Raw genomic sequence first — 15,757 nt, forward strand, 5'->3', positions numbered from 1 at the left:
GGGATGGGGGCTTCACTTTCACCTGCCTGCCGGGGTGGATGCCCCATGTCAGTCCGGCTCCTGATCCCTTTTGGGGGGCTGGCACCGGGGGTTCTCTGCGCCTCGGGGGGACCCCTGGCCCTCTCCCGCCAAGACCCTTGGCATCACTGGTGGTTTTGAGTGCCCCCTCCCTGCCCTCTGATGCCCCCCTCCCCAGCCCAAAGGCACCTGTAAGCCAGGGGGGACGGGGGACTTGTTTTTGTTTTGTTCTATTTTGTTCTGCAGTCTGTCTCCCTCATTTAATAATAATAATAATAATGTTGGCATTTGCTAAGCGCTTACTATACCATAAGCATTGGGGGAGATAATAATAATGTTGGTATTTAAGTGCTTACTATGTGCTGAGCACTGTTCTAAGCGCTGAGGTAGATACAGGGTCATCAGGTGGTCCCGCGTGAGGCTCACAGTCTTCATCCCCATTTTACAGATGAGGTAAGTGAGGCACAGAGAAGTTAAAAGTGACTTGCCCACGGTCACACAGCTGACAAGTGGGCACGTCATTGGGCAGGGATGGTCTCTATCTGTTGCCCGTTTGTCCATTCCAAGCGCTTAGTACAGTGCTCTGCACATGGTAAGCGTTCAATAAATGTGGCTCATGGAAAGAGCTCGGGCTTGGGAGTCAGAGGTCACGGGTTCGAATCCCGGCTCTGCCACTTGGCAGCTGTGTGACTGTGGGGAAGTCACTTCACTTCTCTGGGCCTCAGTTCCCTCATCTGTAAAAGGGGGATTAACTGGGAGCCTCACGTGGGACAACCTGCTGCCCCTGGATCTCCCCCAGCGCTTAGAACAGTGCTCTGCACATAGTAAGCGCTTAACGAATACCCCATTATTATTACGAATGAATGAATGAAAATGAATGAATGGTCTCGAAAATAGAGAAGCAGCGTGGTTCAGTGGTAAGAGCCCGGGCTTGGGAGTCCGAGGTCATGAGTTCGACTCCCGGCTCTGTCACCTGTCAGCTGGGTGACTGTGGGCAAGTCACTTCACTTCTCTGGGCCTCAGATACCTAGTCTGTCAAATGGGGATTAAAACTGTGAGCCCCACGTGGGACAATCTGATCACCCTGTATCCCCCCCCCCCCAGCGCTTAGAACAGTGCTCTGCTCATAGGAAGCGCTGAACAAATACCAACCTGATTCTCTGTGCCTCAGTGTGACCTCATCCGTCAAATGGGGATGAAGACTGGGAGCCCCCCGTGGGCCAACCTGATGACCCTGTACCTCCCCCAGCGCTTAGAACAGTGCTCTGCTCATAGGAAGCGCTGAACAAATACCAACCTGATTCTCTGTGCCTCAGTGACCTCATCCGTCAAATGGGGATGAAGACTGGGAGCCCCCCGTGGGCCAACCTTTCATTCATTCAATAGTATTTATTGAGCGCTTACTATGTGCAGAGCACTGTACTAAGCGCTTGGGATGAACAAGTCGGCAACAGATAGAGACGGTCCCTGCCGTTTGACGGGCTTACGGTCTAATCGGGGGAGACGGACAGACGAGAACAGTGGCAATAAACAGCGTCGAGGGGAAGAACATCTCGTAAAACCTGATGACCCTGTCTCTCCCCCAGCGCTTAGAACAGTGCTCTGCTCATAGGAAGCGCTGAACAAATACCCACCTGATTCCCTGTGCCTCAGTGACCTCCTCCGTCAAATGGGGATGAAGACTGGGAGCCTCACGTGGGCCAACCTGATGACCCTGTCTCTCCCCCAGCGCTTAGAACAGTGCTCGGCGCAGAGGAAGCGCTTAACAAACAGCAACATCCTTATTATTATTAAAGGGCCCAGGTGTGTCCAGCCCCGACGGCAGGTGGCGCTGTGGGCTGCCCCTCGGTCCAGCCCCCGGACAGGTCCTTAGGGTCCCTCGGGCCCGGGGGCGCAGTCCCGGCTCAGCCCCCGAGGAGCCCACATCATGGTCTCCCCCCTGGACGGACGGACGGACGGGGGCCCCTGGGCCTCTCCTGCCCTGCTCTGCCTGGCCCTGGCCCTGGCCTTGACCCTCATCAAGGGGACGCAGCTTTTCCTCCGGAGGCAGAAGCTGCTCAAGACCTTCGCCCAGTTCCCCGGCCCCCCGACCCACTGGCTGCTCGGACACAACCTCGAGGTAGAGGGGAGCTTAGAGGGAGGGAGGGAGGGGGCGGCAAGGGCCGAACAGACCGGAGACGGGACAGAGGAGAAAGTTGGGCAGAGCCTTGAAGCCTAGAGTGAGAAGTGTTCTCCTTCCATCTCCATCTGTCTTACTTTCTGGCCTGCCCCGTTCCCAGTTCTGACCCATTCTCTGCCCTGCCCGGCTCTCTGCTTTCTCCTCTCTCCGGTTTGCTCTTTCCTCTCTCTGCTCTGCCCAACTCTCTCCTCCCCTCCACTCTCCGGTTTGTTCTGGCCTCCGCGCTGCCCTGTTCTCTGCTCTGCTTCGTCCGCTCTCCGGTTTGCCCTGACTTCTGCTCTGCCCTACTCTCGTGAGCACATTCATTCAGTAGTATTTATTGAGCGCTTACTCTGTGCAGAGCCCTGGACTAAGCGCTTGGAATGAACAAATCGGTAACAGATAGAGACAGTCCCTGCCCTCCGACGGGCTCACGGTCATCCCAGCTCTGCCACTTGTCAGCTGTGTGGCTGAGGGGAAGTCACTTATCTGTGCCTCAGTTACCTCATCTGTAAAATGGGGATTAAAACTGTGAGCCCCACGTGGGACAACCTGATCCCCTTGTATCCCCCAGCGCTTAGAACAGCGCTTTGCACGTAGTAAGCGCTTAACAAATACCACCATTTTTTTTATTTTAATCGGGGGAGACAGATTAAACAATGGCAATAAAGCCAGAGCAGGGAACAGGGCAGAGCAGAGGGCAGAACGAACTGGACAGTGGAAGGAAGCAGAGAGTAGGGAAGAGCAGCATGCATGGCTCAGTGGAAAGAGCACGGGCTTTGGAGTCAGAGGTCATGGGTTCGAATGCCGGCTCTGCCACTTGTCAGCTGTGTGACTGTGGGCGAGTCACTTAACTTCTCTGTGCCTCAGTTACCCCATCTGTAAAATGGGGATTAAGACTGTGAGCCCCACGTGGGACAACCTGATTCCCCTGTGTCTACCCCGGCGCTTAGAACGGTGCTCTGCACATGGTAAGCGCTTAACAAATACCAACATTATTAACATTAAGAGCAGAGAGGAGAGCAAACCGGGCGGCGAAAGGAAGCAGAGTCATAATAATAATGGTGGCATTTGTTAAGCCCTTACTATGTGCAAAATTCTAAGCGCCGGGGGATACGAGGTCGTCGGGTTGTCCCACGTGGGGCTCCCAGTCTGAATCCCCGTTTTCCAGATGAGGGAACTGAGGCCCAGTGAAGTGACTTGACCTAAGTCACCCAGCTGGCAAGCGGCGGAGCCTGGATTAGAACCCAAGACTTGACTCCCAAGCGGGGGCTCTTTCCGCTGAGCCACGCTGCTTCTCTAAGTAGGGAAGAGCAGAAGGGAGAGCAAACTGGAGAGTGGAAGGAAGCAGAGAGTAGGGCAGAGCAGAAGTCAGAGCAAACCGGAGAGCGGACGAAGCAGAGCAGAGAACAGGGCAGCGCAGAGGGCAGAGCAAACTGGAGAGTGGAGGGGAGGAGAGAGTTGGGCAGAGCAGAGAGTAGGAAAGAGCAGAGATCAGAGCAAACCGGAGAGCGGACAAAGCAGAGAGCCGGGCAGGGCAGAGAATGGGACACAACTGGGAACGGGCCAGGCCAGAAACTAAGCTAGATGGAGATAGAATGAGAATACTTCTCACTCTAGGCTTCGAGGCTGTCCATCCCCTTGCCCTCTCCTACCTCTCCTCCCTTCTCTCTTTCTACCGCCCACCCCGCACGCTCCGCTCCTCCGCCGCCCACCTCCTCACCGTCCCCCGTTCTCGCCTATCCCGCCGTCGACCTCCGGCCCGCGTCCTCCCGCTGTCCTGGGATGCCCTCCCTCCCAACTCTTTTCCCCTCTTCAAAGCCCTACTGAGAGCTCACCTCCTCCAGGAGCCCTTCCCAGATTGAGCTTCCCCTTTTCCCCCTGCTGCCTCTCTGCCCCCCTCTTCACCTTCCCTCAGCTAAGTCCCCTTTCCCCCCTTTCCCTCTGCTCCTCTCCCTTCCCCTCCCCTCAGCACTGTACTCATTTGCTCATTTGTATATATTTTTATTACCCTATTTATTTTGTTAATGAGATGTCCATCCCCTTGATTCTATTTATTGCTACTGTTTTTGTCTGTCTCCCCCGATTAGGCCGTAAGCCCGTCATTGGGCAGGGATTGTCTCTATCTGTTGCCAAATTGCCCATTCCAAGCGCTTAGTCCAGTGCTCTGCACATAGTAAGCGCTCAATAAATACTATTGAATGAATGAATGAATAGGAATGTGGACCGGGGAGAGAGTGGAGGAGTTGGAGAGAGAAAAAGAGGAAGAGAGAGAGAAAGAGAAGCCCAGAGTGGGGCAGATTAGAGGACTGACCATAAAGGAGAGCGGGGTAGACCAGTGCCTTGACATTTCCGAAATCTATCTGAGCTAATCTCTCCAGAGGAGCTCAGGACACCTAGAACTGGAGGGGGAGAGGTCTCCCACTTATTGTTTAATGTTACATTGTGCTCTCCCAAGCACTTACTACAGTGGTCTGCCCACAGTAAACACTCATTAAAAATGACTGAATGGATAGAGAAGCAGCGCGGCTCAGTGGAAAGAGCCCGGGCTTGGGAGTCAGAGGTCATGGGTTCCAATTCCGGCTCCGCCACTTGTCAGCTGTGTGACTGTGGGCAAGTCACTTAATTTCTCCGTACCTCAGTTCCCTCATCTGTAAAATGGGGATTAACTGTGAGCTTCAGGTGGGACAACCTGATGACCCTGTATCTCCCCCAGAGCTGAGAACAGTGTTCTGCACATAGTAAGCGCTTAACAAATACCAACATTCTTATTATTATTATGAGTGAGCCCGTCTAGTCCAGTCCCCTGCTTCCAGGCAGGTGACTGAAACACCCAACATGGTCCACCATTAATGGGAATGTAGACTCATTCTTTCAATTGTATTTATTGAGAGCTTACTCTGTGCAAAGCACTGTAGTAAGCGCTTGGGAGGGTACAATATAACAATATAACAGACACATTCCCTGCCCACAACATCCTTAGAGTCTAGAGAGGAAGACAGACATTAATAGAAATCAATAAATGACAGATATGTACATAAGTGCTGTGGGACTGGGAGGGGGATTGAGGACAAAATGGAGTGAGAGAAGAGGAAAGGAGGGCTTAGTCACAAAGCCCTGCTCCTTTCTGCTTTTGGTTCACTCTCTTCCACGACTTCCGGGAAATTCTCCTAACTGCAGTCTCTTCTGCTGTACCATCTGCTTGTTTCCACTGGTTCAGGCCTCACTGAACCCAAAGAGCAGTTCATCGATCAGTATTCCTCCCCATAAAACCATCCAAATTATGGGAGACAGCGATTCGGAGCCCGCAGTCGGTCAGTCGTATTTATTGAGCGCTTACTGTGTTCAGACCACTGAACTAAGTGCTTGGGATAGTACAGTAGAACTGACACATTACCTGCCCTAAACGAGCTTACAGTCTAAAGGAGGAGACAAACAATATAAATAAATAAAATTACAGATTTCTACATAAGTGCTATGGGGTTGGCGGGGGCGGGGATGAATAAAGGGGGCAAGTCGGGGCACTCCGAAGGAATGGAAGAAAAGAAAAAGTGAGCTAGGAGGGGCCGAGATGATTGAGGGCTTTAATGCCATTGGTGAGGAGTTTCTGTTTGATGCGGAGATGGCTCGTCAACCCCTGGAGGTTTTGAGGAATGGGAAAGCGGGGCCTGAACGTTCTTGTAGAAAAATGAGTGAAGCGAAGTTTGGATCTGAGTGGGGAGAAACGAGAGACAGGGAGGTCAGCAAGGAGTAATCGGTAATCAAGGCAGGATAGGATAAGTGCTTGCACTAATGTGGTAACAATTTGGATGGAGAGAAAAGGGCAGATTTTAGCAATGTTGTGAAGGTCAAATGCACAGGATTTAATGATTAACTATGTGGGTTGAATGAGAGAAGGGAGTCAAGGATAACGCCAACGTTTTGGGCTTGTGAGAGAGGAAGGATGGGGGTGCCTTCTACAGAGTTGGGAAAATCAGGGAGAGGATGGGGTTTGGGTGGGAAGATAAAGAGCTCTGTTTTGGGCATGTTACGTTTGAGGTGACAGTGGGATATCCAAGTAGACAGGTCTTGAAGGCAGGAGAAAGTGTGAGACTGCAGAGAGGGAGAGAGATCAGGGCTGGAGGGGTAGATTTGGGAATCATCCGCACCGAGGTGGTAGATGAAGCTTTATGAGAGCACAGAAGCGGCTTGGCTCAGTGAGAAGCAGTGTGGCTCAGTGGAAAGAGCCCGGGCTTGGGAGTCAGAGGTCATGGGTTCAAATCCCAGCTCCACCACTTGTCAGCTGTGTGACTCCGGGCAAGTCACTTAACGTCTCTGGGCCTCAGTTACCTCATCTGTAAAATGAGGATGAGACTGTGAGCCCCACGTGGGACAACCTGATCACCTTGTATTCTCCCCAGCGCTTAGAACAGTGCCCGGCACATAGTAAGTGCTTAACAAACACCATAATCATAATGAATAATAATTCTTCTATAATAATAGAAGGGGACCCAGAAGTGAACCTTGAGAGTCAACCCAGCAACTCCCTATCTGGTAAGAAGCAGCATGGCCTAGAGGATAGAGCATGGGCCTGGGAGCCAGAAGGACCTGGGTCCTATCCCGACTCTACCACGTCTGCTGTGTGACCTTGGCAAATCACTTCACTTCTCTGGGCCACAGTTACCTATGCAAAATGGAGATTAAGAGTGTGACAGGGACTGTGACCAACCTGATTAACTTGTATTCATTCATTTATTCAATCGTATTTATTGAGCACTTACTGTGTGCAGAGCACTGTACTAAGGATTATTATTATCCTTATTATTATTATTATTATCCTTATTATTATTATTATTGCAATTATTATTGCACTTGGGAGAGTGCAATAGAACAATAAACAGACACACTTCCTGCCCACTAGGAGCTTACAGTCTAAAGGGGGAGGCAGACATTAATATAACTAAGTAAATAAATTACAGCTATGTACCTAAGTCCCGTGGGGCCGGGAGAAGGGATGAATAAAGGAGCAGCTACCTACCGCTTAGCACAGTCCTTTGCACATAGTAAGTGCTTAACAACTACCATTCTATATATAAACTATACAAAGTCTTGGTATGGGACAGACTACTTAGACCAGTGCTCCAGCTCTTAGAACAGTGCTCGGCACATAGTAAGCGCTTAACAGATACCATAATTATTATATATATATATATGGTCTACTCCATGCCAACTTTGAACAGCAAGGCACTGAGTCCTATAAGCTCACAGTGGGCAGGGAACGTGTCTGTTTGTTCTATTGTACTCTCCCAAGTGCTTAGTACAGTGCTCTGCACCCAGTAAGCACTCCATAAATGATTGACCATTCAACCTTTCCCTGTCTCCCCACAGTTCCAGCTGGACCAAGAATTAGGCAAGATTTCCTCGCTGTCAGAGAAATATCCTTACGCCTTCCCACGCTGGCTGGGTGGGTTCCTAGTACTGTGTCAGATCTATCACCCCGATTACATCAAGGCCTTGCTGAGCCGTGGAGGTGAGGGGGATGGGCCAGGTGGCGGGAGGGGAGGGAAGCCAATGTCCACAGAAGCCCCCTGGGGAGAAACCAGTCCAAACCAGATCTGTCCATGAGGGCTGCGGGGAGCCAGCTGGCGTGACCGGAGTCAGAGGTCAATCACTCGTATTTATTAAGTGCATACTGTGTGCAGAGCACTGTATTAATCGCTTGGGAGAGAACAGTTTAAGAGACTCATTCCCCACTGACAACGAGCGATCGGGCCAAGGCCTCCTGGAGGAGGTGTCTTCGAAGGGGCCCTGGAGGTGGTTTGGAGAAGCAAAGGGTGTTGGGGTGGCGCAGAAGGGGGTGTTCCGGGGGGTAGGAGGGGCTCGCTGAGAGCTCGGGAGAGGACATCGCCCACCAGGCTCGTGTCCTGCCCCCGGAGGAGCTGCCACTGGAGGCGGCCCACCGAAGGAAGTTCTTTGTTGGTTTCGCAGATCCCAAAACCAAGCTGGGATATCGGTTTCTCATCCCGTGGATCGGTAGGTCCCTCCCCCAGCCAATCAATCAATCCGTGAATCCATCCATCCATGGTATTTATTGAGCACTCACTGTGTGCAGAGCACTGTTTTAAGCCAACAGCCTCCCTTCCCACCCTGCTTCCAAAAGGCCTCGGGGAGCGAAGTGGCGCGGGTCACCCTCTCCCTCCTCCCACCGCCCACTTATACCCCCCCCCCATCACCTGGAGGTTTTCCGCCCACGTCTCGGTTGGCAACCGTGGGCAGTGTGGGCCCTCCCCCTAACACCTCCACTCCTCCCTTCCCCTTGAGACCCCTCAGCACTGCTGGTAGTCTTAAGCTCCCCCTTGCCCACCGGCCACCTCCTCCTCCTTTTCCCCCACCTCCCCAGGCAAAGGGCTCCTGGTGTCCAACGGGTCCCGGTGGTTCCAGCACCGGAAGCTGCTGACTCCCGGCTTTCACTTCGATATCCTGAAACCCTACGTCCGGCTGATGGCCGACTCTGCCACGGTGATGCTGGTGAGGGCACGGGGCCAACCAGGCCGTTACCCGAAATCCTCCCCGAGAAGGATCCCGACAGTCACCCCGAGAGCCGATGACCCAGGAGACGGCCTTTCCTCACAGGATCGGCCCCTCCACTCCCATCTTGCGCTCCCCCCTTGGTGGCGGACCCTGGGCCTTAGAGGTGGGAGAAGCTAGGAAGAGCTGGTTCCCCCACCACATGGGACCCATGAGCCCCAAGAGGACTGGGACCATGTTTGAGCAGATCAACCTGGGTCCGCCCCAAGCGTAGCGTTTGCCCCAAAATAAGTGCTGAATCGATTCCCTATTTCTGATCTTCAGTCGCTGCGGAGGAAAGAATGAGTGCAAGGACCTCGGTTCTAATCCGGGCTCTGCCACTTGTCTGTTGTGGGCCCTTGGGCAATTCACATAGCTTCTCTGGGCCTCAGTCCCCTCATCTGTACAGTGGGGATTAAGACCGTGAGCCCAACATGGGACAGGGGCTATGTCCAATCCAATTTGCTTGTATCCACCCCAGCGCTTAGTTCAGTGCTTGGCACTTAGTGCTTAACAAATACCACAATTATTATTATTATTATTATTTTTATGAATTCCTACCATTTCTCCTCCCTCTGTATGCAACTGCAGTCAGTCAGTCGTATTTATTGAGTGCTTACTGTGTGCACAGCACTGTAGTAAGCGCTCGGGAGAGGACAGTATAACAATAAACAAACACATTCCCTGCCCACAACGAGCTTACAGTCGAGAGGGGGAGACAGACATGAACAGAAATTAATAAATTACATTTGTCTGCAGGACAAATGGGAGAAGCTGGCGGCCCAGGGGGAGACCGTGGAGATGTTCCAGCACGTCAGCCTCATGGCTCTGGACACCATCTTGAAATGTGCCTTCAGCCACCACAGCAACTGCCAGCTGGTCCGGTCAGCGGCAAGGGCCCGGGCTTCGGAGGGCAGCCATCCGGGGGATGGTTCGACTGGTTTCCTGAGTCTCGGTTTCCTTTTTTCTCCAGCGACTCCAACTCTTACACACAAGCGGTGTCGGACCTGACTTCCCTGGTGGCTCATCGAGCCTTCCATTTCCAGTACCACAACAACTTCGTGTATTGGCTCACCCGCAATGGCCGGCGCTTCCGGGAGGCCTGCGAGAAAGCGCACCGTCACACAGGTGAGCAGCTGGTCCACCCCGGTTCAGCACTGCTCTGGCCTTTGGGTCAGGCTTGCTGGCCTCTGTGGACCGGTTTTTGCCCCGGATCAGTGCTGCGCTCCCCTACAGGGCTGTGTCCACCCTGGGTCAGTGCTGCTCTCCCCGGCAGGCTGGCATCCACCCCCTGCCTCGGCCGACCCTGGCACTGCGGAATGGCCTGGTCTGAGACCTGAGCCCCCGCCTCTGAGATCCGGTGATCTTAGAGTGGACACCGGTCATCGCCCTTTGCCTACGGCCCCGCGGGAGTCACTGCGGATCAGAAAAGATGGCAGGAAGGCGGCATCTGACAGGCGACTCTCTTCTCTGCCCCAGATCAGGTGATCCAGAAACGGAAGGAGTCGCTGAAGGATGAGCAGGAGCTGGAGAAGATCCTGAAGAAAAGACACCTGGATTTTCTGGACATCCTGATCTGTGCCAAGGTGAGTGTCCGAGGGCCTGGTATGACCCTTAAACTCGAGCAAGCACCCAATCACCTTGCCCACTCCTATCTCACCGCATTTCTCTCCAATCCAGCCGGCACGCTTCGTTCCTCTAATGCCAACCTTTTCACTGTACGTGGATCTCATCCGTCTCGCCACTGACCTCTGGCCCACATCCTGCCTGTGGCCTGGAATGCTCTCCCTCTTCCTATCTGACAGTGACTCTTCCCCTCCCTCAAAGCCTGATTCATTCATAATAATGTTGGTATTTGTTAAGCGCTTACTGTGTGCAGAGCACTGTTCTAAGTGCTGGGGTAGATACAGGGTAATCAGGTTGTCCCACGTGAGGCTCACAGTTAATCCCCATTTTACAGATGAGATCACTGAGGCACAGAGAGGTTAAGTGACTTGCCCACAGTCACACAGCTGACAAGTGGCAGAGCCGGGAGTCGAACCCATGACCTCTGACTCTGAAGCCCAGGATCTTTCATGACCCCTAACAGAGAGGTGCCAACCCAAGTCCAACTGTACTAAGCACTTGGGAAAGTATGACAATAAACGGTGACATTCCCTGCCCAGCAATGAATTTACAGTCTAAAAAATGAGCTTATGGTTTTTGAATCCCTTTATTCATCCCCCTTGCCTCAGCACTCATTTCCGTATCTGTCATTTATTTATTTATTCATGTCTGTCTTCCCCTCTAGACTGTAAATTCATCGTGGACAGGGAATGTGTCTGTAGCATTGTTATATTATAATCTCCCAAGGGCTTAGTACAGCGCTCTGCACACAGAAAGCACTCAATACGATTGACTGACTGACCGCCCCACCCGGAGTCTGGCATGGAGTTGGCGGCTGGGGTTCCTGGAAATCTCCACTGAGGCATGGACTTGGGTTGGCACTTCTCTTCTGGGTGACTTCATGTAACCTTAGGGTAGAGCGTGCTTTGGTGAAATCCTGTGTGTTTTCCTGTAAACATTAACTTACTGAACCAAGAGCTGTCCAGATCTGGGGTTATTGAAAAGCAGGGCAGCATGACCCTTGTCTCTATGGTAAGGACGTTGTGGGCAGGGAATATGTCTCCCAAGCGCTTAGTACAGTGCTTTGCACACAGAAAGCACTCAACTGAATGCCTGAAAAAGACACAATGCCTGTCCCTCTCGCCTCTCTTTTTCTGTCTGCTGTCTCTTCCCCTCTTTTTTATTTTAATGATATTTGTTAAACACTTACTAAGTGCCAGGCACTAATAATAATAACTCTGGTATTTGTTAGGTGCTTACTATGTGCCAGGCACTGTACTAAGCTCTGGGGTGGATATAAGCAAATTGGATTGGGCACAGTTCCTGTCCCACATAGAGTTCAGCCTTAATCCCCATTTTACAGAAGAGGGAACTGTACTAAGCACGGGGATGTTTAGATACAACCTAGTCCAGATGGACACAGACCCTGTCCCATTTGGGGCTCACAGGCTTAATGCCCATTTTACAGATGAGGTAGCTGAGGCCCAGAGAAGTTAAGGGATTTGCCCAAGGTCCCACAGCAGACAAGCGGCAGAGCCAGGATTAGACCCCCAAGTCCTTCTGACTTCCAGGACCACGCTCTAGCCAGTAGGCTACTTCTCTTTGTCTCTCCTGTCTGCCTCTCCTCCATTTTTTGCCCCTCTAGCTCTCTCTGCCTGTCATTTCTCGGTCTATCTCTCTTTTCTCTCTTGTCCCCTCTCCCATTTCCCCCCCCGGCCTGCTGCCCCTTGCCCCAGTAGCTAATGTCGGCATTAACCTATGCCCTGCTTGGCTTCGCTGGGGTCTGGAAGTGTTGAACATTCACCGGAGGGCGAACCGGCCAAGCAGGGTAAATAAAGCCAAGCAGAGTAAATAAGGCCTCGTGGTGGATGGGTGGAGAAGGGGAATTGGGGGAGACGTTTCTAGAGCATCCGGGGGCCGGCTCTACTCTCCCAGTGGATGTTTGCTGAGAGGTGGGGGGGCGGGAAAGAGGAAGGGGAGGGAGGACGGGAAGCGGGAGAGAGGGTGGTAGGGGCTGCCTCCTCCTGACATCCACCCACCCTCTCCATCTCACCACAGTTCTGCCGCTCCTTGACCCTCCCGGCCTCACTTCATTCGCTCGTCTCCCTCAGCCTCAACCCCCTCCTCACCCAGGACCCTTCTAGAACCCCCTCGGCCCTCAGAGCAGGTCTCCGATAGACTCACGTCCGGCATCCACCTCCGCTCACCCTCCAGGCCGCTGCCGCCTCCCTCTCCTTGGTCCTCGGGAAAATGGGTACCACGTCCAAGCCGGGGCTGGGCTGGCAGTAGCCAGGGCGGAGGGACGCCAGCGCCGACCGTAGGAACGTGGGAAACATAGGGTCCAGGCCGGGCCCAAAGGACACCAGTACTGCCTCTTTTATGACCGGATTTCCAGCCTCCCTGCTCGGGGCTGATTACAGGATGCTGAGCTGTGGAGGCCCCCCCCCTTGGGGTTCCGAGCCCCAGGTCTTCCCTGGCCACAGTCCCCGCAAGCCACACGCTTTGGACTTGGGACTCGGACAGAGGGAAGGCCCTGCGGGGTGACCCTCCCCTGGATCGGACCGAGGGGAGGCCACATAGGATGACTCTCCCCTGGTTTAGACAGAGGAAAGACTCCGTGGGGTGACCCTCTCTCGACTTGGGCAGAGGGAAGACCTCACGGGTGCCCCTCCCCTCGCGCTTTCCCCAGACAGAGGAAGGCGAGGGGCTGTCGGACGCAGACCTGCGAGCCGAGGTGGACACGTTCATGTTCGAAGGCCACGACACCACGGCCAGCGGTATCTCCTGGACGCTCTACTGCTTGGCCCTGAATCCCGAGCACCAGCAGCGCTGCCGTGAGGAGGTCCAGGATGTCCTGGGGGGCCGGGACACCGTACAGTGGTGAGATTGCCCCAGCGTGATGACACGGTAGACGGAACCGGACTCTGGAATGTCCTCCCGCACCCCCCTCCTGACCCCTCACCCCTTCGCGGGAGAGGCCGGACCGGTCCGGGTTGGACAAACCCGGAGGGCGGAGGGTGCGAGTCCGCGAGGCGCCCCCACCCCTCTCAGCCTCTGGGCTCCGTGCCTTCCAGGAGCGACCTGGCCCAGTTGACCTACACCACCATGTGCATCAAAGAGTCTCTGCGCCTCTACCCGCCGGTGCCCGTGGTGTCCCGCCAGCTCAGCTCACCCATCACCTTCTTCGACGGACGCTCGCTGCCAGCAGGTGGGCAGCCGGTCTCCGGGGTCCCCACCACCAAATCCTAGGAAGGAGGGGTCGAGCGAGGGCAGAAGGGAGAGTCGTCCGCCTTCCAGCTCTCCGCCGGCCTCTGTCTATTAATCAGTCAGTGTTTTTTATGGAGCGCTTATTGGGATGGAGCACTGTACTAAGCGCTTGGGCAAGTGCAATACAATAGCATTAGGTACTATGGGACTGTGGAGGAAGGCCTGGTTTTTGTTCAGCAGCCTGTGGGCTGGCCCACGCTTCCCGGGGAAAGTCTTGGACAGAAGGGAAGAATCAGGCCAACCGCCTGCAGTCCCGACTCTGACCTCCCTTGGCTCTGCCCAGTGCTCTGGTGGCAGGAAGAGAGTCAGTCGGTCAGTGGTATTTATTGAGCACATACTGTGTGCAGAGCACTGTATTAAGCGCTTGAGTACAATATGATAATCTAATAGCTGCAATCCCTGCCCACAACGAACTTACTATCTAGAGAGGGCAGGGAAGAGGAGCGCCTAGTCTGGGGAGTTGCGATGTGAGGAGCCCGGTCCGGATTCCCCTGATCCATGCGTCATCTATGCTGGTTGGCACTGCCCAGAGGGATCGTGGCCACCTAGCCCTGGATGCCCAGAGGTTGGAGGGTGTGCCGGATTTAGGGGACCCCCATCCTCCCACCCCTGATCCCCCCTGTCGTGCTGAGCGCCCCCTCCATCTCGCCCCTCAGACCAGATCATCTCCGTGCACGTGTACGCTCTCCACAGGAATCCCAGCGTGTGGCCCAGCCCGGAGGTGCGAACCCAGGGCGGGGTGGGTGGGCATGGGAGGGTGAGGTCAAGGGATAGGTTGGGCTGGTGGGTGGGGCTTGTGAGGGCAGGACCTAGGGCGAGGTCGGGGTTTGTGAAGGTGGGGCAAAGGACTGGGCTCTGGGTACAGAGAGCGGGTGGGGCCTAGTAGGGGGTGAGGCCGGGGGTCCCCCCCAAACTGGGCCTGGAACTGTCCCACCTCTTGGATCCCCTGGGTCTTGCCCCCGCCCGCCTTCTGCCAGGCTCCTTTGGATTCGGGCCTCGGGCCAAGGTGGATGGGCCGGGCGCCGGACGAGACCCTCCTCTCCTCCTGGGGCTCTCACGGACTCCGCTGTCTCCCTGCAGCTCTTCGACCCCTTGAGATTCTCCCCGGAGATGAAGACCAGCAGACACCCCTACGCCTTCCTGCCCTTCATAGCCGGTTCCAGGTGAGGGCGGGGCCCACCGTCCATAGGGGGACCTAACCCGGCCCGACCCCCAACCCCTCCCCTTCTCTCACCCCCTCTCCCGGTGCACAGTGGTCTCCCTGAGCCACCCCACCCTATCCCAAGGGGGTGGCCGGGGTCTTCCCCGCAACACTGGTCCCCCTCTAAACCGCCCAAGCCTCCAGCCTCGGCAATGACCTTTCACAGGCGGTACCTCGCTTTATTCCCACTCCACAACGCTCCTTAGAGGCAGGATTCCAACATCCATTTACAGCAAAACAAACTGACGCCCAGAGAGGTTTGGTGATTTGCACCGGGTCGCCCAGCAGTCCCGGAACACACCTGGGACTCAAATCCCCCCCCCTCTGGCCTCACAGCTGTGTCCAGGAGCTCTCATAGCCTTTATTGGGACAGCAGCAGGGGAGGGGACGCCGCTCCCCGTAGCTGAAATAGGTCACCCCACCCACCCCCACCTCCCTCTCTTGTCCTCCAGGAACTGCATCGGGCAGCAGTTCGCCATGAACGAGTTGAAGGTGGTCGTGGCCCAGTGCCTGCTCCGCTTCGAGTTCTCGCCGGACTCCTCCCGGATCCCGGTGCCTATCCCCCACCTCATCCTCAAATCCAAGACTGGCATCCACCTGCGCCTAAGGAAGCTGCCTGCGTCCTAAAGGCCGAGGGATTTTCCCGGTCCAGTATGAATATAGTGAACAGGCCGTTGCTGGCCCCGCTTCATCTTTCCCTGTCTGTCTGTCTCTGCCTTCCCGCCACCTTCTCAGCACCGAGGCCTTGCCGAGCTAAAGCAGACCAGTTTCTTCCCCAGCCCATCTTCCCCGCCTAGCCAAGAGCCCCTCCAGGCCCAAGCACCCCGAGGCCTTGGCTCAGGGAGAATGATGCCACTGACTTAAGCAGCCTGTGCCTAGAGACCCCGGTTGATCCTCCCGCTGCTTAGAACTGGGGGTGAGAGTGCTTCGGCTCAGAGGTACAGAAAACAGTGAGGGGCAAC

The 15,757-nt window shown here is 54.7% G+C and overlaps 1 protein-coding gene across 1 annotated transcript; it reads left to right on the forward strand.

The window, feature by feature from the left end:
- The first annotated feature begins 1,903 nt into the window (after positions 1-1,903).
- Positions 1,904-15,491, forward strand: LOC100073492 (cytochrome P450 4B1-like). The gene is made up of 12 exons (XM_029083301.2): positions 1,904-2,137; positions 7,544-7,685; positions 8,144-8,188; positions 8,556-8,683; positions 9,482-9,606; positions 9,696-9,850; positions 10,202-10,308; positions 13,017-13,207; positions 13,402-13,535; positions 14,251-14,315; positions 14,675-14,757; positions 15,248-15,491. The coding sequence occupies exons 1-12, from the start codon at positions 1,946-1,948 to the stop codon at positions 15,420-15,422; spliced, it is 1,542 nt and encodes a 513-aa protein (XP_028939134.1). The 5' UTR covers positions 1,904-1,945; the 3' UTR covers positions 15,423-15,491.
- The last annotated feature ends 266 nt before the right edge of the window (positions 15,492-15,757 follow it).

The sequence above is a fragment of the Ornithorhynchus anatinus genome, chromosome 18, assembly GCF_004115215.2.
Source record: "Ornithorhynchus anatinus isolate Pmale09 chromosome 18, mOrnAna1.pri.v4, whole genome shotgun sequence".
Taxonomy (NCBI): domain Eukaryota; kingdom Metazoa; phylum Chordata; class Mammalia; order Monotremata; family Ornithorhynchidae; genus Ornithorhynchus; species Ornithorhynchus anatinus.

What these genes read in the sequence shown, in the direction of transcription:
- LOC100073492 (XM_029083301.2), top strand. Translation starts at nt 1,946, where the DNA reads ATGGTCTCCCCCCTGGACGGACGGACGGACGGGGGCCCCTGGGCCTCT. An exon ending in GAAAGCGCACCGTCACACAG is followed by an intron (nt 9,851 to 10,201) that starts GTGAGCAGCTGG and finishes TCTCTGCCCCAG; the next exon opens with ATCAGGTGATCCAGAAACGG. An exon ending in CCCTTCATAGCCGGTTCCAG is followed by an intron (nt 14,758 to 15,247) that starts GTGAGGGCGGGG and finishes CTTGTCCTCCAG; the next exon opens with GAACTGCATCGGGCAGCAGT.